The sequence below is a fragment of the Bufo gargarizans genome, chromosome 3, assembly GCF_014858855.1.
Source record: "Bufo gargarizans isolate SCDJY-AF-19 chromosome 3, ASM1485885v1, whole genome shotgun sequence".
NCBI classification, from domain to species: Eukaryota; Metazoa; Chordata; class Amphibia; order Anura; family Bufonidae; genus Bufo; species Bufo gargarizans.
The window spans coordinates 290,388,749-290,412,089 of record NC_058082.1 but is presented as its reverse complement, the minus strand read 5'-3'; the positions used below and the strand labels follow the sequence as shown (position 1 = coordinate 290,412,089).

General features: G+C 44.1%; 1 protein-coding gene across 1 annotated transcript in view; it reads left to right on the top strand.

Annotated features, from left to right (window-relative positions):
• The window catches only part of LOC122931551, a 151,212-nt gene that overhangs the window by 6,435 nt on the left and 121,436 nt on the right, over nt 1-23,341 (top strand). The window contains exon 2 of the mRNA XM_044285624.1: nt 4,104-4,222. Within this exon, the coding sequence (XP_044141559.1) occupies nt 4,106-4,222 (117 nt within the window). The 5' untranslated portion in view covers nt 4,104-4,105. The remainder of the gene's footprint in view (nt 1-4,103; nt 4,223-23,341) is intronic.

Below are 23,341 nucleotides of genomic sequence, written 5' to 3'. Positions count from 1 at the left end.
TTCTTGCTCTAAACCAGTGTCCAGGGGGACCTGAGTTTTTAAAGGGACCCTTCTCATCCACTCTTGGCTTAAGCAACAGGTTAGGAGTTGTAGTTTTGCAACAGCTGGACTTCCAGAGGTTGCGACACCTGGTCTACTGCAGAAGGCAATAACCAAGAATGAACAAGCAGGCTGCTTCTGCTATTCACACCCAGTGCTGCTGTCTGATTGGTGGTAATCCACCTTAGCTCTATGACATCACAGTAAGCATGATTATTACCTCATGGGTGGTTCTATTTGGTTCCTCTGGGGAGAGCTGCATTATGATTGGTGGAAATCATTGTCAACTTTATGATATCACAGTCAGCATGACTAATACCTCCCCGTGAATGAAGCTCCTGCCTTATTAGTGGACATCCAAGTGTTATGACATGATTACTACAATCAGAAAGAAATGTACTTTATTGGCTATCGAATATAGCCTTAACTGAATGTCCAAGAGTGCTGCCCTTTGATTGGTGGAAATTCCCGTTATTTTCATGGTATTACTGTGAGCATGGCTATTAGTTTGTTCCTCCTGAACAGCCTGGCATTCAGTATCATATCCACCACCCTGTTTCTTCTACAGGTCCATGTGGAAATTAGAAGTCACTTAGTCTAGGTTCTCATCCGCTCAAATTTTTCAGTTTTTCTCTTTTTTTTTAGCAACAAAAAAATAACTGTTCTGTAGACTTTGTTACATGATGGACACCATCTGTACTCAGCAGACTCCATTGACTAGAATGGGGTCATCCGAGTTTGCGTCATGGTGTCCGTCATTCTACTGTGAAAAATAGCACATCTTTTTTTTACAGAATCTGTGACAGAGGCTTTGAACTGAGCCTTCATCAGATGTGAACATAGCTCTAGGCCTCGTGACACATGACTACCGTATATATCTTCAGTGTACTGTCAGTTTTTTTCCTGGATACCACGCTGATTCAGTCATTTAGTTTTGGCCTCAGCGCAGGTCCTATTCTTCTTTGTTTTGGCATATGAGAATAGCCATTTCTATTGATGGGAGTGAGAAAACAGTGGAATGAACACGGAAAGTATCCGTTTTTGTGGATCCAGTTTTTTGCATGAGGTCTTAGACATTAGCATGACAGGATGTATTATTATATTGTAAAATAACAGAGGGGGTAATTTATCAAACTGGTGTAAAGTAAAACTAGTTTAGTTGCCCATAGCATCCAATCAGATTCCTCCTTTTTATTTTCCAGAGGAGCTGTCCAAAATGAAAAGTGGAATCTGTTTGGTTGCTATGGGCAACTAAGCCAGTTCTACTTTACACCAGTTTGATAAATGACCCCCAGAATACCAAGCGATCAAAAAGTCTTATGTACCCCAAAATGGTATCAATAAAATGTACAGTCTGTCCTGCATAAGACAAGCCCTAAGACATCTATATTGGCATAAAAATAAAATTGTTATGAATGTTAGTATATGGCGGTGCAAAATATAACAGATTTTTAATAAAACGTTATTTTATTATGCAAAAGTAGTAAAACATGAAAAAATATATATACATTTTTTTGCTATTGCCATAATCTTGTCAACCTGCAGAATAAAGTTATAATATCATATATACCACATGGTTAAACCCATAAAATATAAACAGAGTTGCAATTTCTGCCTCTCACCTCCCAGAAAATTAGATAAATAGCAATCAGAAAGCCAAATGTACCCCAGAATTGTGCCAATAAAAACTACAGCTTGTCCCACAAAAAATGATCCCCTACACAGCTCAATAACAAAAAAATAAATAAAAAGTTATGGCCCCTAAAATTTATTTCAGCAAATACCATGTTAGAAAATCCAGATGCCGCTCTTTCCTTTCTGAGCCCTGGCGTATTCCCAAACAGAACTTTACGACCACAAATGTGGTGTTTCTGTATTCAGGAGAAAATGGGTAGGAAATTATGGGGTGATATTCTCCTTTTATCCATTGTAAAAAATAAAGTTTGGGCCTAAAGCAAATTTTCAAATAGTAGGAAATATTAGGAAAATTTATAAAAAATGGAAAATCTCAATTTTTCTTTAATTCTTGCAGAACACATGAAGGGTTAACATTTCTAAAATCTGTTTTGAATAAATTGAGGGGTGTTTTCTCTATAATGGGGTCACTTATGGCTCGCTACTATTATGTAAGCCCCACAAAGTGACTTCAAATATGAATTACCGGTAGTCATTAATAAAGTTGATTTTGAACATTTTAAAAAATTGCTTCTAAAATTCTAAGCCTTCTAACATCCTAAAAAATAAAATGACATTACCAAAATGATGCCAACATAAAGTAGATATATGGTGAAAGTTAATAACTATTTTATGAGGTATCACTACCTGTCTTAAAGGCAGAGAGTCAAATTTAGAAAATAATGAATTTTTCGAAATTTTCAGTGAATTTTTTAAATAAATAAAAGGTAAAACATATCGACTGAAATTCACAACTAACATGAAGAACAATGAGTTACGAAAAAACAGTCTCAGAATGGCTTAGATAAGTCAAAGCGATCCAAAATTATTACTGCATAAAGTTACATGTCAGATTCACAAAATTAGGCTTGGTCAGAAAGGGAAGTAAATGACCTGGTCTGGAAGTGGTTAAAAAAAGTTTAAAGAGGTTCTCTGGGATTTTGATATTGATCACTTATCATAAGGATAGGTCATGAATATCAGATTGGTGGGGGCCCGACTGCCAGCTTCCCCGATAATCACATGCTTGAAGAGGCCGCAGCACTCTGTTAGCACGCAGGCCTCTTCCTAGGCCATGTGATGTCAAGTTTATTGGTCCCATAGCTTAGGCGCAGCTCAGTCCTTCCTTTAAGTGAATGGGGCTCAGCTGCAATACCAAGCTGCGAGGAGGCCGCAGCGCTGACCGGAGTTCCAGTAAGTGCAGCACCTTTCTCAAACAGCTTATTGGCGTTGGTTCCGGGAGTCCGACCTCCGTCAATCTCTCACTAATGACCTATCCTAAGGATAGGTCATCAATGTGAAAATCCAGGGAGCCCGTTTAACCCCTTCGCTACCAGCACCGTACATGTACTGCACTGGAGCGAAGTGTAAACATGATGCCCGCTCGCGCGTGCAGCGGGCTTCATGGCCGGCGGGTCTCCGCTGTTTCAAACTAGCCACTTCCGGCCTTCTTACTGGCATTCTCCGTTGCCAATGATGATGCCAGTAATTGATAAAATGTGATCAAAAAGTCACACACGGTATCAATAAAAACTACAGATTGTCCCGCAAAAAATGAGCCCCCACACAGCTCTGTAGATATAACTGATATATAAAAGTTATGGGGGTCAAAATATGGTAAAGTTGAATTTTTTTTTTTTTCAAAGTTTACATTTATTTTTACACCATTTAGACATAAAAACCTATACATATGTGGTATCGTTGTAATCATACTAACCCAGAGAATGAAGGGCTTGGGTAGTTTTGCCGCAAACAGAACATCGTGGGAACAAAACCCGTAAAACGGTGGAGGAATTGCGTTTTTAATTTTACAATTCCAACCAATTTGGAATGTTTTTCCTGCTTCCCAGTACATTGTATGCCATATAAAATGGTGGCAGTAGAAAGTACAACTTGTCCCGCAAAAAGTAAGCCCTCATACAGATATGTAAACGGAAAAATAAAAAAGTTATTGCTCAAGGAAGATAGGGATTAGGGAAGAAAAATGAAAACGCTAAAAAACTCTGGTATCTTAAGGGGTAAATTTAATTAGGAGTTTTCATTATGATACAAACCATGAGCTGTACTAAACCATTAGAGCTATCATATATGGTTATGTAGTACAATAGGAAACTGCCTTCGAATGTACCCTTTGTTGGTTTGTGCTTCATTGGGTTGATATTGCCTTGAACTTTTTGGTGCCATGTCATACAGGACACATGCTTTTGAACAACTCCCAGAACAGGAGGTGGGGGCACCATTCATTGGATGTAATTAAATGCTTTGATGATTTTATACACACACATTATTATGCAGTGACACAAATCTCAGCTCTTTCAAACCACATCATTGTACAGTATTTTGTATTGTTAATATATGAAATGTTAAATTACATTCTTTTTATTTATTAGAGATGGAAGTAACTTCTGGTCAGCATAGCCTTTCTGCTAACAGATATCTACGGTTTAATGAACCATGGTTGGATTTTTGCATTCACAATACATTGCTACCAGGAAGCCCATGGCATCAGGTATGACACATGCACCTTTATACTATAAGTACTCTCACTAACATTGTGGTTCTGCAGGGCTTTATTTTTTAAATTGGTCATGTTAAAAACAACCACGTGCTAGCCAATTCTAGACCACAGTCAAGATGTATAGTTTTTTGAGACAATAGGATATAGTAGGCCTGACAATTTCTAAGGCTTGATGTTTTACTTAGAATTTCTTCTTCTTTTTAACACTTTTGGTATTATATAAAACATTTTGCCTGCCTCTGTCCCACTACTTCGGGCAGGCATGGGCACCAGTTCACTCACCTTGTCTGTTGCAGTTTCAGCACTTTGTGAGGGGGACGGGGCATCTGTGACCTGTGTGTCTATTGGAGATATTCTTCATTGAACCTACCTCGCCTTATTTTGCAGTATTGCAAGGGCTAATACTCCATTGGTTCTGTGTGCAGCTTCTGCCTGTTTACCAGATTCTGACCCTCTCCCTCCTGATTTTGCTCACGCCTGATCACCATACTGACCCTGCTGCCTGCTTTGACCCTTGGACTGTCTCAGATTGCATGAACTCTGCCTGCCTCAACCTTGGCCTGTTAATAACTACGAGTTTTGCCTGATCCCCCTGTGCTTTGCACCGGTGTCCCTGACCGCCATGGGTCAGCTGTCAACCACATCGGGAATACTGCAGGAGGTAATGACTTGGTGTGCCAGATATATAGGGGTTAAAGGGGTATTCCCACCTTAGACAATGGGGGCATATCGCTAGGATATGCCCCCATTGTCTGATAGGTGCGGGTCCCACCTCTGGGACCTGCACCTACAGTGAAAATGGAGCCCCGAAAGTTATGGAGGGCCCACTGCACATGCGCAGCCGCCCTCTATTCATTTCTATGAGGCCGCTGAAAATAGACGACCCTTTGGCCCCATAGAAATGAATGGAAGCAGTGGCTACGCATGCGTGGTGCGCTCCCATTCACTACTACAGATAGATCGTTTAGTGGTATCCAGACCCTGGAAAACCCGGGGCCTCCAGCCACCACCTTCCCCCGCTCCGCTCTCGGTGTACGTGTGGGTTCCAGAGGCGGGACCTGCACCTATCAGACAATGGGGGCATATTCTAGCGATAAGCCCCCTATTGTCTCAGATGGGAATACCCCTTTAAAGGGGTGAATACCAGGGGACTGCCAGGATAACACCATTAGGTTTAGCTCAAAGTTAAACTAGTTGGAATCCACTGGCCCACCCTCTATGGGACTGCCTGATGTATTCAACTGGATTATAAGCCTGGTCAACGGGAGCAATTGCTGTCATACATTTACAATGTTTCTGCCCGTCTGGACACCTTAACCACTGCAGTACCGTAACCTGCAGCTCCAATATCTGCACCTACACCTCCGTCAGTCTCAGCTTCCAGCATTTCTAGGTTACATCTACCAATTCCTCCTCGTTGAAGGGGATCCCAAATGTCACGTGCCTGGACGTCTTGCAAACAGGACACAGGCAAGATTCAGACCAGGGACCGACAGAATACTTTATATTTTGTCACATGTAATAAATGAACATGACAGTACATTATATGCAGGTTAGGCAAAAGTAGTAGCACTACCACAGAACCAAGTGCATCGGTAGACCAGAGGCAAATGAGCCAGTGAGCCCTGTTCTTCACAGAGCCCCTGGTGATGGGGATGAACTGGGTCGAGGGCTCACTGGTCGCACCTCCAGGAAGGTCCCTGTACACTTGGCCCCTACCTGCAGAGAACCACACTAGTGAAACCACCAGCGGAAACAGGCAACAGAACTTGAACCCAAGGAAACACAGGACATGGAGGAGACAACAAGATAAACAGGAACCAGCACAGAAGCAGATGCCTGGACCCCATGCGAAATGGAAGCAGAGCTACACACAGACTAGAGATCCTCCCTCCGGAGAACCCAGAGACCCTATCACGAAGGTAGGACGAACACAGGAACAGAAGCAGTAAGGCACTGTACAGACAATGAACAGACTAGATCAGAAGCAGTAGGCACTGCCAGGCTGGGTATGGAACAGACATGATCGGAAGCAGTTTAGCACTGCCAAGCAATCAGATGCAGTTAGAGCACTGCTAGGCTAGACATGGAACAGAGTAGATCAAGGAACAGAACAGGTAAAAAAGAACAGGCAAAGCACGGATAAGTATAACAACATCAACATCATCACAGGACAGGTACAGAAGAACAGACAAAGCAACAACAACAATGCATTACCAGGCGACACCACAAACAAGGGCAGATGGCAAAACCACCTGGGTCAGCAGCAAGGGGCTACACCCAGTAAGACACAAGACAGACTGACCACAAGCCCCACAGCTCACAAATAGATATAGGTGCAGAAGAGGGCACCTGATAAGCCACAGCCAGGAACAGATCAGGGGAAGATAACCCCATCAGAACCAGGAGTACCAGAACCATAGAACAAATGATACAGACCACATTTCACACACACACACACACACACACACACACACACACACACACAGCAGCCAGCTTGCAGTCCCAAGCAACCAGCATACACAGGTGTCAGCCTGCAGCCAGTACGAGAGAGAGCCTGCAGCCAGCCTACACAGCAACTGTGACAAGAACTGCACAGAAATGCAGACACAGGGAGTGCAAACATTCACAGGCAGCAGTTCACACAAGACACCACAGCCAGCAGACAGCCCCAAGCAAGCAACCAGCAAACACAAGAGAACATGCAGCCAGCCTACACGGCCAAAACTTTAACAGTGAACCGCACCATGACACCAAATTTATGCCAAGGGTTCATCACATTCCCCACCGACCTGGCTAAAGTAGCCTTCCTGGTCTCACTCCTGACAGGAGAAGGTCTTGCCTGGGCTACCTCACTCTGGGAGAGAAACGATCCACTGAACAGCAACCTGAAAGAATTTCTGAACACCTTTCACAGGGTTTTTGAGAAACAAAGGGTCACTATGCCCATACCTGTCCTAACAAGGAAGAAAACTCCAGAGCCTAGGGTTGGTACGAGAGACACTCCTAGGTGAAGATAAGCTCTTTCCAAAATTGACTTTACCTGTGTTGCTGTCCTGCGATGGTACTTAGATACTGTAAGGCCTTCCTGGACTGCGGCTTGACAAGAAACATCCTACATCAGGCCTTCGTGAACCTGTACCGCATATGTGCCCGTTAAATTGAGAAGTCCTTGGAGGTGACATTAATCAATGGGATGGCACTTCTTGAATCCATCCAGTACATCACCGTGCCATGGATCTTCAAGTGGGTGTATGTCACATGAAGATTTATTTTTACATTCTATGTCTAACAGCCCCCTTTTACTTAGACTGCCCTGGCTTTGTCTGCATTGTCCTGTCCTAGATTGGAACTCGGGGAAGATTCCTCATTGGGGTTCTGCCTGTAACTCTGATTGCCTGACACCTGTACAGCCTGTTTATGCTCAACCTGTTCCTCAAAATCTGCAAGGGTTGCCTTCTGCTTACGCTAGATACAGTGACGTCTTTGACAAGAAGGAGGCTGAGACGTTAGCTCCACAGCGCCCTTATGATTGACCCATTGATCTGTTGCTGGGGACAACTCCTCCTTGTGGTCAGGTCTATTCATTGTCTGTGCCTTAGACCCAGGTTATGTCTGAATTTATGGCATTTAACACCCATGATGGCCTTTACGAATATCTTATTATGCCCTTCGGCCTGTGTAATGCTTCCAGGATTTTCTTTGCTTTTATGTTGTGGTCCACCTGGATGACATCTTAGGCTTCTCTCACGATCTGACTACACATCGCATACATGTCTGCACAGCCCTCCAGCATCTGAGAACCGCTATATGCAAAGTTTGAAAGATGTCCTTACCCTTTCTGGGCTGTATTATTTGGGATATAGGGTTTTCTGTGGATCCCGAGAAGTTGTTAGCAGTCCCACTGTTCAGTGGCCCGTCCCACTGTTCAGCGAGCAGGATCGGACTGGGATTCCTTGGGTCCACCAGGAGGAAATTATTTTCAGGGCCTAATCCCCATATCATCAATAAAGTCTAATAGGTTTTGATTGAAATAAATGTTTTTTTTATTCCTGGATCTTTGAGGCTCACTGTGTGGTATCAGAGCCTGTGCCCACTAGAGGATACTCTGGTGGGCCAGTCCAAGGCTATCTGAATAGGTTTGCCAACAATTAAAGACAGTTTATATCATGTTTCTTCTCTCTGACTGCTCTAATCACTACCTTCACTTGAAAGGGAGTGGATGATAAGAAGTGGACTCCTGAGGCTGAATCATCCTTTTAGTCCCTTAAACAGGCCTTCACCTTTGCATCAATTCTTCATCAGCATGATGTTATCAAGCAATTCTTTGTGGAGGTGGACACAACCTCTGTAGGGGCCGGTGCCATACTCACCCAAATAGAGGATTCTGGGAAGTTTCTTTTCCAAAGCCTTCTCCCTAACCGAACACAACTAGTCATCAGTGACAGGGAGTCTTTAGCCATTAAGATGTTGCCTGAGCAGTGGCATCACCTCCTGGAGTGGGCCAGTCATCCAGCTGTGATTTATACTGACTACAATAATTTAACCTACATAAAGTCTGCCTATAATCAACCCGCGTCAAGCTCGATGGTCACTGCTTTTGCAAAATTTGACCGTTCTGCATTTCCGTACAGCCGACAAGAACATCAAGGCTGATGCCCTATCTCCCTCTTATGATCCGGCTGTCCGGGAGGAGAAGCCTCAGTACATCATCAACCTGGCCTGCATAGTTTCTGTTGCCGCAGTACAGATTAAGGACATCCCTCCAGGAAAAACATATATTCTCCTGGCCAGATGAAGGTGTGTTCTCACCTGGGGACATAAGTCTAAAGCTACTGGTCATCCAAGGGTTCGTAAGACCTTTGAACTCATCTCCAGGGAGTATTGGTGGCCGACTCTTCTACAGGATGTAAAGGATTTTGTCGCTCCTTGTGTAAACTGATTTCGGAATAAGTCTCCTAGACAGAGGTTTGCTGGTCTGCTTCTTCCTTTACCAGTACCTGACCCCTGCTCCCTTGTGCTGAGTTCTGCCACAAAAATAACTCTAGTGAGTCTACTAACAAATTACCATTCTTTATGGACAGCATCTTCGTCTGCTTGTACCTAATAATTTATTCAGTGATGTGCCTGCCGCAGATGCCTCAGCCAGCTTTCCTCACACCATTTGTAATGAACCACTACTCCAAACCCACTATATCTACGTCTGTTCCTGCTGGTGCTGAAGATGAATTTGGAGTCAGTATTATTTTGTATATGAAGAAAGTTAGAGGCAAGACTTCTTATCTGATGGACTGGTAGGGCTTTTGACCAGTAGAGAGATCTTGGCAGCCTACTGAAAACATTTATGCTCTTGGCTTATTGAAGAAGTTTCTTCAAATTTCCAGACCAAAGAAAAGAGGTCATAAGGGGGGTACCCCATAGTGATACTTCGGGTGGGGACAGATGCCTTTCCACTCACCCTGTGTCAGTCGCAGTTGCAAAGCTAAGGTTAGGTTGCCTATGTCCTGTATGGCTCTTGGAGATATTTTGAACCTCACCTCATTCTGCAGTATTGCACTGGTTAACCCTCCCTTGGTTCTGTGTGAAGCTGCATTTAATGTGTTATCAGCCCTGCTCTATATCGTGTGCTGTTTGCCTGAGCAATAGGTTTACTAGTTTGTTAGATCATACAAAGGTGCTATAATCTGCATTTATGCCTGATTACCAGATTGCTGCCTGACCCGATCCATGCTTGATCACTGTACTGACCCAGTGCTAGGATAATGCCGTTAGGTTTAGCACAAAGTCAAACCAGTTGGTTGACACAGTGGTTCCATCCCCACTGATCGTTACATATTTCGTGTAATGTTAAAAAAAATCCACTCTCCAAAGCTCAGACTACATTTCATTAATAATGTTTTTTTTGCTTAATGAATTGTTGAGAGGAGCGGACCTAGGTGAAGATTCAGGAAAGTTATTATTAGAGATGAGCGAATCGAAGCTGACGAAGTGGAATTCGATCCGAATTTCAGGAAAAATTCAATTTGCAACGAATGCGAATTTCCTCGCGCTTCGTGGTAACGAATTGCAATGTTTCCTAAAATGGCGGCTACACGTGTGAGGACATGGGGCAAGGAACTCTGGTATGGCGGGATGACCCATAATACCATGCATGCAGCCAATCAGCAACCAGCCAACCCTGTGATGTCACAGCCTTATGAATACGGCGGCCATTTGGGATCCAGACATTTTCCAGCGTTCAGAGTGCAGGGACAGATGTGAGAAGGTGCTATAGGGACAGCAATAGGAAAAACCTCATTGTGTAAAAAAAACTGAAAAAACTATTTATAAGTGCAGGAAAAGGATAGGGAGGAATCATTTCACCGCATCTTAGTGCAGAGAGAGACGTCAGAAGCCGCTAGGGACAGTGCTAGAAAAGCGATTTACAAGTGCAGAGAAAGATTATTTGGGGATCCAAATAGCCAATATACAGCTCTGTCATTCCAGCAATTTGTTCTTGGGGTGCAAGTGCTATGTTGAAAAGCATTTAGTGGCTTATATCTGTGGAAAAAAAAATATATATACGCAGTTCACTTCTGCAGTTATATGTGGTGAAAGCATTTAGTGGCTTATTTCAGTACACAAAGAAAAATATACTGTATATGCAGTTTACTTCTGCAGCTATATGTGGTGAAAGCATTTAGTGGCGTATTTCAGTAGAAAAATATATATGCAGTTCACTTCTGCAGTTATATGTGGTGAAAGCATTTAGTGACATATTCCACTACTAAAAGAAAAATATATACGCATTTCACTTCTGCAGTTATATGTGGTGAAAGTATTTAGTGGCTTATTTCAGTACACAAAAAATATATATGCAGTTCACTTCTGCAGCTATATGTGGTGAAAGCGTTTAGTGGTGTATTTTAGTAGAAAAAGAAAAATGTATACACAGTTCACTTCTGCAGCTATATGCGGTGAAAGCATTTATTGGCGTATTTCATTACAAAAAGAAAAATATACAGTATTCTCAGTTCACTTCTGCAGCTACATGTGGTGAAAGCGTTTAGTGGCGTATTTCATTACAAAAAGAAAAATATATATGCAGTTCACTTCTGCAGTTATATGTGGTGAAAGCATTTAGTGATGTATTCCAGTACTAAAAGAAAAATATATACGCTGTTCACTGTTACAGTTATTTGCGGTAAAAGCATTTAGTGGCCTATTTTAGTACAAAAATAAAAATATATTCTCAGTTCACTTCTGCAGTTATATGTGTTGAAAGCATTAAGTGGCCTATTTTAGTACAGAATGAATAATATATATGCACTTCACTGTTGCAGTTATTTGTGGTGAAAGTGTTTAGTGGCCTATTTCAGTACAAAAATAAAAATATATTTGTCGCTTTTAGGGCTGTTTTAATTTATTTAGTTCAGCTAAAAGTATGTCAGACAGATACTGTAAGTGCCAGGCCATGCACAGAGGAGTGTCAGAGGCCTAAATGTTACTGGCGCAGGCAGAGGTCGCAGCAGAGTAAGGGGGCGTGGCAGCAGGAGTCGCAGCGAGAGGCCTGAGCTCCTGGTGTCATCTAGCGATCGTGTCTTGACCAGCAACCCAACGGTTCTTGATTGGTTAACTCGGCCATCCACTTCATCCCAAGTGACATCAGACACCCCCAGCCAACAGTCGGTAGGTTTGTCAGACACAACCCTTAGTTGGCATGGCCCAGGAGCAGGCCCTGTGCCCTCACCTGTCCTCAACCTGCCTCTGTCCTTTTCTGTTCCCTCACTGCGAGAAGTATTATATGCTGTAGGCTCTGCTCCACTTTTCAGCGAGGGAGAGCTACTAGAGGACAGTCAGCAGCTACTGCCTAGCCAGGATGTGGAGGAGACATCCGCCGCTTCCTCCACTAGGCGGGCAAGTAGTGATGAGGAGAGTGGCGTGGGAGGTGGTGTTGCGAGCAGTCAGGCTCCTGACCTAGAGACCGTTGAGGAGGACATCAGTGACTTGCAGATATTACTCGATGAATATGAAGCCGATCACACTTGGGAGCCTGGTGCAGAAGGGGATTCATCATCATCAGGAGAAGAGTGTGACAGCTTGCCCATGAGGCAGCGGCTGAGCCAGCAAGGTGGTAGCATGGCTGGGAGTCAGCTGGTTGGCAGCAGTGGGATATCGGGAGCCAAACGTGCCCGGGGTAGACCACCTGCTTTGCAGCAGCCTACCTGCCTGGGAACTATTGGTGCAGGGGTTCACGGAGGCAGCGGCGGTAGCAGTCAGTCAGTGCGGACTGTTGGGAGGAAAAATCACCTACTCGACGGTGTGGCAGTTTTTTGTTAAGCCACCAGAGGAGATAAACATGGCCATATGTAGAATATGTGGCTAGAAGGTGAAGCGTGGCCAGGGTGCCAATGTTGGCATCCTAGCCTTGCGTCAACATATGCAGCATCACCATAAAGTGGCCTGGGAGAACCGTGGCTCTGATGTGGTGGTCCAGCCTGCCACAGCAACCTCTGCATCACCCAGTGTCTTGCACCCGATTTCCGCCAGTCAAGGCTCCACCACTTCAGCCGAAGGGAGCTCTCTGTCTTTCCCATCTTCTGCTGGTCCAGATGCTCCTGCTACTCCTCCTGCTACTCCTTGTCAGTCATTCCGTCAGCAATCGATCACGAAGCGATTGCCAAGAGACAGCAGTATGCGTGCACTCATCCTCTGGCGCAGAAGCTGAATGTGCTCTTGTCCAAGTTGCTGCTGCTGCAGTCCCTCCCTTTCCAAGTGGTGGACTCTGCACCTTTCAAAGAGCTGATGGCCTGTGCTGAGCCGAAGTGGAGAGTCCCAAGCCGTCATTTCTTTGCCAAAAAGGCAGTACCAGCCCTGCGCATATATGTAGAACAGAAGGTGGGCAAGTCCTTGAGCCTGTCGGTGTCTGCCAAAGTGCACGGCAGCGCTGACATGTGGAGCTGTAACTACAGTCAGGGACAATACATGTCCTTTACGGCGCTCCATGTTGTCACGCCGTTGGTCCTGCAACAATATCCGCCTCTGCATCCTCACCCTCCACCATGTCCTCAGTCTCCACTGCAGAGACAAGTCACAGTGCACCTCCAGCATACCACTTGTACAGGGCACCGCGGTGTCACGCTGTTCTGCACCTCGTTTCCCTGTGTGGAGTCAACTGTCCAAAATGGGGGCCTTTTTTACACCTACTGAGAGGGAGGACAAACTAAACTACTACAGAGGCATCCTATGTAGTCAGTTGGCCGCTGCCTATCTGCACCATCGTCCATCCTCTCGCAGAATCTGACCAGATGGGGCCCTCTGCGCTCACGTTCCACTACCATGGCTACTGGGGAGGGGTGAGGTGGCAGGAGCAGTACCAGCTCCATCAGCAGAAGTCTGAGTCTAGAGTCGCTGATGAGTAGCTTTCTTCACCCGCTTAGTGAAGAAACTAGTCACCAGCAGCAGCAGGTAGACCTGGAGCAGGACCTGAACAGTACCAAGCCTGCCTACTCTTAACATGCTGCCTGGTGTTTCAGTACTACAAAACATACAGGAAAATACAGCACTACATACCTCTTACCTTCAGTGATGTCTCCTTAGTTGTATTCGTTCTCTTTCCTCATCTCGTCCATTTGGACAAGACCACCATGACAACTTCTTTAAGCCATGTCTCTTCTCTGCAGAGTTTGTCACACAGGCATATTAGATTTCTCACGTTTCCATTATCTTCCCCACCTTCTCAACAGATCCTCCCAACACAACTTCTCATCATGATACCTCAACTATCTCATTCTGTTGCCACTCTCAATACTGTGCACAGTGTGCTTCACAATGCCCCCAAATACTATACTGTAGAAAAAGTAATGCTGTATAGATAGTCCCCCTGGAAATAATAGTATCATATAAAATAATTAGAGCAGAGTGCCCTGAACAGTTAGTGCTCCCTTATAGTGCCCCAGTCATAATTTTGCTTCTCTATAATAGCTCCAGTAGTAATATGCTACCCCAGAGTAGCTCCAGTAAAAAATAAGCCCCCTTAGTTCCTCTAGTAGTAAAAAAAAAAAAAACTCATGTACTGTCCCCAGTTGTAATAAAGCTTCATATAGTGCCCCCGGTAGTAATATCCTCTGTAGTGTCCCCAGTAATAACAGTGACCCATGAAATACCTCCAGAAATACTAAGGCCCCAGTAATGCCCCTGTAGTGCCCTCAGTATTGATATTGTCCCTATAGTGTTTCCAGCAATAATAATGCCCCCTATTGTGACCCCAGCAATAATGCCTGCAGTTAATGCCCTCAGCAATTCCCCCATGTTGCCCTCAGTAATGATTCAGATAGTGCCCTTGCGTGCCCCCAGTATTAAAAATGCTCCAAGTAGTCCCCTAAGTGTTCCCAGTAATGCCACTAATAATACCCCACTGTGCCACAGTAATAAAACTGGCATCAGTAAGTGCCCTCAGTAATCACCCCATATAGTGTCCCCAGTATTTAAAATGTCCCCAGTAGTGCTACCTGTAATGTCTCCAGTAATGCACCCTACAGTATGCTTCCCAAGTGGTCAAGTAAAAAAAAAAAAAATACTAATACTCACCTGAGTTCTGCTCCACACTGCCATCTGTGGTGCAGACCACAGACCTCTTCCAACCTGTGGCCTGAGATGCTGCATCTTGGCACAAATGGTTGCAATGATGTCATCGAACCACCTGAGATGCGGCGCAGGCGGTTGCAATAATGTCATCACTTTGCAACCTGCTGTGCCATTCCACTGCCTCATAGGAGGCATAGAAGTCAGAGGCTTTGAGGGTGAAAGGCGGGTCATAGAGCCATTAGTTCCCATGCCCCACAGGAGTTTCCAATTGTATTGCCGTCCTATAGATGGCGATACAATTGAATATAGCAACAGTAGCTGTGTCTGCAGACTTGGTACTTAAGTATCTGACACTTCCAGGAAATGGACCAAATCTGCTCAAAAGGTTTCTGTCTGCGAAAGAGGCCAGGAGTAGCTAGAGAGAAGGATATGATGGAGCTCATTAGCTCACCAGAGACCTAAACTGCAGGACTCGCTGGTCAACGATACAGCTAACATGGAGAGCTGTTGGTCACCCAACATGAAATAAGCAGCTCAAAACTTGTTGTAAGATTATTTGAGGAACAAGGTGTCAGACTTACCAGGAGAGCACTCTTACCTAATATCAAAAAGAGGAGAAAAAGGAACCCCGGGAGAAAAGGTGATGAGTCAGTGCTAAAGTGGGATATCACAGGCCACCTGTTTTAGGGAAATCCCATGCTAATCAAAGGAATGTTGACACCAATCAACGATGTCTGTGAAGGTTCTCATTTATCCAGGTCATGGTATATCTTCAAAGAATAAATCAAGGCAACTGGACTTACGGTAGATTTCTTGAAAACGTTTCACTCGTTCTTCCAATGAGCTTTCTCAATTCTGAGTGACTGTACAAGAATTCTCTGGGAATAAATATGTAACTGAATCAACATCTGGTAATTATACCCAGCATCGGGTCAGAGGTCATTATACCTAGCATGGGGTCAAAGGTGTTGATTCTATTATTCTAATTGGAGTCAGTAGGTGATAATGACCTCCCAGAAAAAGGTGTCAAGACAGCATTGCATGTGGCAGACAATAGATGTCTAACCCCCCCGCCTCTATTCCAATAGCAGGCTGCAACGGGGACGAGCCTCCCTACTACTGCTGTTGGCTGCACCCCCTCACCCAGATATTTCCATTTATGCGACGGGGAGATGCAGCGGCAGCCATGCAGGCGTCAGAAGCAACGCGGGTACCGGGGTGCAAGGTAAGTACAATCAGTGTACTGGGAGGTCATTATCACCTACTGATTCCAATTAGGATAATGGTATCAACACCTATGACCCCATGCTGTGTATAATGCCCTCTGACCCCATGCTGGGTATAATTGCCAGATGTTGAGTCAGTTACATATTTATTCCCAGAGAATTCTTGTACAGTCACTCAGAATTGAGAAAGCTCGTTGGAAGAACGAGTGAAACGTTTTCAAGAAATCTACAGTAAGTCCAGTTGCCTTGATTTATTCTTTACAGATATACCAATCAACGATGCATGTGAAAAGGGAGGTAGTATAATAGAATGTTATATCTGGCAGGCCTATGCTACCTCTTTCTTTTGGCTTATAAAGAATAGAACAAGCTAAGTGCGCCAGTTAAAACGCACCAAATTTGGGCACAAATTACTCTACAATTCAGGTCCAATTAAAATAGTAAATTGTGGGTCACTCAGTGTTTGTTTTTTGTGCCATTATTTCATGTTACAGTTATCTAGGGATAGATCCTTTGCAAAAGGACACTGCATTCTGAATGACAGTAAGGTGTCTACAGATGATTTACTGGTAGTTCATTTTTGGTTATATAATGATATAAAAAGTAAATGTCTCCTAATGAATGATGTCTGAACAATTAAGGTGTGTTAGTACATGAGTAAACACAAAATGCAGTTTTTGAATTATTATTGTATTTATGGAACAAAATCACTCAACACCTATGAAACTCAAGTGAAAAGGTAAACTTGTAAGGGGGTCAGTTTTGTGTGTGCGACCGTGGCTGTGATATGGTACCCTACTCTCAGTAATTGAAGCAGACATTGCGGAGTTCAAAGTTACAGAACATTATTGCAGCTGCATCAACAAGCATAATGGACAAATAGTCATACTGAGCTTGGAGGTTAAAGTCACAATGGGCACACAGCTTGTTGGTTACCATTTTGAATGGGCACAGGGCTAAGCAGTTTCAGTAGAATGTACCACAGCTTATTGGTTATCATTCTCTGGTAGGCACATTGCGTAGTGGTTACAGTTCTCTTTTGGGTATACAGCTGTGGGCTCTTGAATTGAACCTCAGACATCTGCCAAGAAGAGGCATGTTGGATTCCACTCAAAATACTCTAAGAGTATATTTACAAGAGGCAGATTTATTGCAGAAATTTGTGGTAAGGACAGGAGTCTCTTCAAGCCCAGCTCAGATGAATGAGACAGTTCCGCCACATGTGAATATACACTTATAGGCTCTGAAGGTTGTAAACTCTAGTGCATACAGAGGAGAAAAGAACTTCATGTACAGCCAAGGGACAATACTGTGTGGAGGCACAGATCTGGAAAGGGCACAAACAAATTTCTGCTGCACTGAAACTTCACAAGAGAACAGTGACCTCCATAATTCTTAAATGGAAGAATTTTCAAACAACCAAGACTCTTCATAGAGCTGGCGACCCCAACAAACTAAGTAATCAGGTAAGAGGTGATTAAGAACTCAATGGTCACTCTGGCTGAGCTCCAAAGATCCAGTTTGCAGATGGGAGAAACTTCCAGAAGGTCAACCATCACTGCAGCATTCCACCAATTTGGGCTTTATGGTACAGCGGCCAGAAAGAAGCCTTTCCTCCGTAAAAGGCACATTAAAGTTTGTTAAAAAGCACCCTTTTTTAATTCTAAGCATCATGTTTGGAGGAAACCAGGAACTGCCTAATACCATCCCTACAGTGAAGCATGGTGGTGGCAGTACCATGCTGTGTGGGGAGGGGAGGGGGGGGGGGGGGTTTCAGTGGCTCGGCCGGGAAACTGGTCAGAGTTGAGGGAAAGATGAATGGAGCAAAGAGATATTCTTACTAAAAATCTGATCCAGAGTCTTCTGTACCTTAGACTGGGCTGAACGTTTACCTTCCAACAAGACAATGACCGTAAGCACACAGACAGGACAACACAGGAATGACTTGGGGACAACTCTGAATGTCCTTGAGTGGCCTAGCTAGACACCTGACTTGAACCCAATCACACATCTTTGGAGAGACCTGAATATGCCTGTCCACCGACGGTGCCCATCCAACCTGACAGAGCTTGAGAGGATCTAGAAGAACATCAGAAAATCTCCAAATCTAGGTGTGCAAACCTTGTGATATCATACCCAAGAAGACTGGAGGCTGTAATTGCCTCCAAAGGTGCTTGAACTAGTACTAAGTAAAGGGTCTGAATATTTATGTCTATGCAAGATTTTAGTTTTTTCTAGTCAATAAAGATTTAGAATATTCTGTTTTCACTTTCTCTTTATGGGGTATTGAATGCAGAATGACAGACAAAAATGTTAACTTTTTTTATTTGGCACAAGGCCACAACATAACGTAATGTGAAAAAAGTGAAAGTGTCTGAAGACTTTCTGAATGCACTGTAGTCTAATTCCTATGCAGTAAGGTGAAAGTAATAAAGGTAAAGTAAATGTGAAGTAATAATCTGATTTTCTTTTTGGTTTTCCTCTTGACTTTCATAATCTTTTAAAGTTATTAAAGTTATACTTGGAATATCCACATGGTGGCAACATAATGTTTATGACAATGAGAACAGTTGCACACAAAGCCTCTTGGTGGCAGCCTATGCACACATGTGATGAACGCTAACTCTCATAGGTTTGCTGTCTTTGTATTTATTATCATTTCATACAGATCTTACTCACATATGTATTCATACTCATAATAATTTGGCAGTTGACAAATACTGGAACATGTTTCTTAGTAATGTTGCATAGGTATGTTTGGCTGTCATCACCTATGCCATGCACCTGTAATTTCCTCTTTCAAAGCAAAAAAGACTCTAAACCTTTGCTACAGTTTGATAATTGTAATGTACTCCTCCTGCAACAATGTTTTAAAACCTTCTTTCAACTTCTGAAAAATGTATAAATCTGTTCCATGATTTCTTTGTTATAGGCCTCATGCACACTGCCGTTGTTTTGGTCCGCACCCGAGCCGCTGTCTTGGCGGCTCGGATGCGGACCCATTCACTTCAATGGGGCAGCAAAAGATGCGGACAGCACTCCGTTCCGTGGCCCCACAAAAAAAATATAACCTGTCTGATTCTTGTCCGCGCTTTGCGGACAATAGGCATTTATATTGAAGGCTGTCCGTGCCATTCCAGCAATTGCAGAACGCGCACGGACACCATCCGTGTTTTGCGGGACCGCAAAACACACCACGGTCGTGCGCATGAGGCCATAGTCTGTGCTTATTATGAGCTGTATAATATCACCATTCTGAAGAATATTTTCTTAGGTACAGTAGAGAACTATGATATGGTTCACTGTTTGGAGTTATCTGTGCACTATTTGGTAAGAATAATAAAAAGATGGAAGGGTGCAGCATAGGGCTGAAATGATTACTCTATTAAAATGTTTTGTATGAAATATTCGTTTGTGCCATGTGAGCATGCAATGTGAGTGAAGCACCTGCTATTACTTACGCTCCGTGGTCTCCCGCCGGCCCGCACCGCGCTGCACCCTGACATACACATGTTAAAATAAAAGTTATTAGAATGCTATTGGAGCCATTGAAATTTTAGGTTTTAAAGGGGTTCTCCAGGATTTTCATATTGATGGCCTATCCTCAGTGTAGGTCATCAATATGAGATTTGCAGGGGTTCAGCTCCAGCAGTGGCAACTCTAGAAACAATATATGGGGGGGGGGGGGGGGGGGCAAAAACAAAATAGGTATATATAAATAAGATTACAAAATACGGGAGAATTGCGGTATGCAGGGATACATTTATAATAAAGCAATTTACTTACAAAATAAGCTATTCATTGGTCTGCTGTGCCGTCCTTCCGCGGATTCTTTCACCTTCTTTCTGTCTCTCGTCAGTGCGCAGGCGCACTGTTATGGTGGATCTGTGGAAGACACTGTTATGGGGGCATCTGTGGATGACACTGTTATTATGCCTCTCATTAGCCTCCATTATGCCTCTCATTAGCCCCCATATCAGCCCTGATGCCTCATTAGCCCCCATTATAAGCCATTATGCCCCATTAGCCCACATTATGCCTCTTATTAGCCCCATATGCCCAATTAGCCCCCATTGTGTCTCTAATTACCCCCCATATGCCTCATTAGCCCCCATATGCCTCATTAGCCCCCATATGCCTCATTAGCCCCCATATGCCTCATTAGCCCCCATATGCCTCATTAGCCCCCATATGCCTCATTAGCCCCATTATGCCTCATTAGCCCCATTATGCCTCATTAGCCCCATTATGCCTCTAATAGTCTAATTAGCCCCCATTATGTCTCTAATTAGCCCCCATTATGCCTCATTAGCCCCCATTATGCCTCATTAGCCCCATTATGCCTCTAATAGTCTAATTAGCCCCCATTATGTCTCTAATTAGCCCCCATTATGCCTCATTAGCCCCCATTATGTCTCTAATTAGCCCCCATTATGCCTCATTAGCCCCCATTATGCCTCATTAGCCCCCATATGCCTCATTAGCCCCCATATGCCTCATTAGCCCCCATATGCCTCATTAGCCCCCATATGCCTCATTAGCCCCCATATGCCTCTAATAGTCTAATTATCCCCATTATGTCTCTCATTAGCCCCCATTATGTCTCTCATTAGCCCCCATATGCCTCATTAGCCCCCATATGCCTCATTAGCCCCCATATGCCTCATTAGCCCCCATATGCCTCATTAGCCCCCATATGCCTCTAATAGTCTAATTAGCCCCATTATGTCTCTCATTAGCCCCCATTATGCCTCTCATTAGCCCCCCATTATGCCCCCAGCAGCCTCATTTTTTATAAAATAAAAAAACACTTACCTCTCCTGCTCCTGGACGCCGTCTGCAATTTTCTTTCTCCTCAGTCGACTGTGCTCTGAACTGGCACGCACAGCGTGAGGTCACAGAGCGCCCTCACGCTGTGCGCAGCCCTGCACAGCCGAAAGCCGAGGACCAGGAAGCGGTAAGTACATAGCGTTCACCACTTCCTGGTCCTTCGGTACTAATGAGCGCTTTCATAATGGAAGCGCTCATTAGTATTCACCTGGGGCTCAAGAGGCAGCGCAGCTGCTTTGGGGAATTAGCGGGGGGGGGGGCACCCGGGGAGCAAGAACAACAGAGGGGGCAATTGCCCCCCCTCGCCCCCCTCTAGCGACGCCACTAAGCCCCAGGAACCCCTGCCAATCAGCTGTATGAAGAGCCTAGCAATCTGTGAGCGCTTAGGCGTCTCCCTAGCCCATGTGAAGTCACATGCATTGGTCACATGGCCTAACTGCAGCTCAGTCCCATTCAAGTGAATAGGGCTGAACTATGGTACCAAGCACATCCACTTTTCAATAGATGGTGATGTGCTTGGTAAGCTGTGAGGAGGCCATGTCAGTCACTAGAGCTCTGATGAGCACCAAAGCTTCCTCAAGCATCTGATCAACAGGGTTTTAGGGAGTTGGACCTGCACTGATCTCATATTGATGACCTATCATTATGAAAATACCAGAGTATCCCTTTAAGTGCACATTTTGATGAAATTGGATGGGCCCATCTGCCACAACAAGGTGACCTCTTCAAACCTACACATCAGTTTGCCTCTTCTGGGACTAGGCCTACCAAATGAACTCAGGGAATGTAGGATCCAGCTATACTCTGGTTTAAATAAAAGTTGGGGGGGGGGGGGGGGGAGTTTAGATGACAGCTTAACTGGGTTGTATAACCCTTTTCAAGTAATGGTTTATTCTCAGGCTTGGCAATCTGAACAATGGGGTTCTGACAACACACACCCCAACCAATCAGCTCTCATCAGTAGCTCCAGTGCTGGAACTCGGCAATCTAACTACACATCTCTGGCCCTTTGGAAGTGGATGGAGCTGGGTATTGCAGCTCCACTCCCACTCACTTCAGTGGGAGCATCACTGCAGTAACCAGCTCTGTCTACTGCACAGCAGAGGAGATTTGTATTTCTGGCATCAGAGCTTTTGTAGAACATCTGATTGGCTGGGGTCAGTTACTCCATACCCCTGTCAATCAGATAGTGTTGGCCTTTCCTGAAGATAAGCCATCATTTGTAAAGGGGTAGGGTGGATTTAGACTGGCAGGAATGCCTGTTCCCGACAATCTGGCCGTCTAAATGGGCAGCTGATCACCTGGTAAACGAGCAAAACGTGCATTCATCGGGTGAAATGATCGTTAGTATAGGGAGAAAAATTATGGTTCCTGGACAGAAGATCATGCTGTCTAAACAGCGATCTGCTGCCTAGAAGCAATGCAGCTGTATGAGGACAAGCAATGGCAATAGTGATCCCTCATACTGTGGAGGTGATCACTGCATATAAATCCTTCACCTCCACTGAACGAGCAGCCAACTGTCGGGAAGGAACGTTTCCTTCCCAACAATCTGCTGCTCATCTGCCCATGTAAATCCACCTTTAGACAACTCCTTTAAGTCTACATTACATGCTGATTTAGGTAATCGGGTCTATCTACACCTAATTGCTCACATTGTGCATCACACTACAATCTTTTTATTATTTTTGCCACATAGTGTACAGATAAAAGCCTCCATACAGTGACCAGACCATGGTGGCCAGCTGTACATAAATAATACCCTTATACTGCTCTATAAAATAATAGTCATACATTGCCCAAATACTAACATGCAGATTCCAAATAAAATAGCAATACAATGGCCAAATAACAGTGCGGTAAGGTGTCCACATCAATAGTACTGCAATTTTATTGTCATCTCGTGTTCCTGTAAATAACTGGTCTGCCCTAAAATTCATTTGAGCATCTGAAAAAACACTTGTGACGGTTATGAAGCTACAGTAAAGGAGTTTGGAAGGAGTTAAGACCTGAAATGCCTCCATTCTGGGAACATACTGTAATAAAATATGGGGGAAGAGATACATTATGCAGAACTGACTTCTCTACTGCAATACCATGGATAGCATGACATCTGGCAAAGATGGGAAAAAACTTTCACAGATCTCAATCAATTTTGATTCCTTATTGAGTCTCTGATTCATTTGCAGGCGATGCTTGAGTAAATTAGTCAGGTAGTCAATAGCTAATAATAAGGAAATGGCAGCACAGAAGGAAAGTGATGCCAATTATACTTATTGCACTCTTGTTCTTCCCTGCAGATCAACATTAAATATTAATCCAATACATTAGCAGGCAATGCATGATCTCTCACAGCTCTGGCTAGTAGTCTTTCCACTAGAGTCATGCAACGGTTTGCCGTCTACTGATGCATTTGAGATTAATTATATCATGGAACATGGAGAAATTCAGACCTGTTCTCCTATATTTCTGAATGTAGAAAATCAGT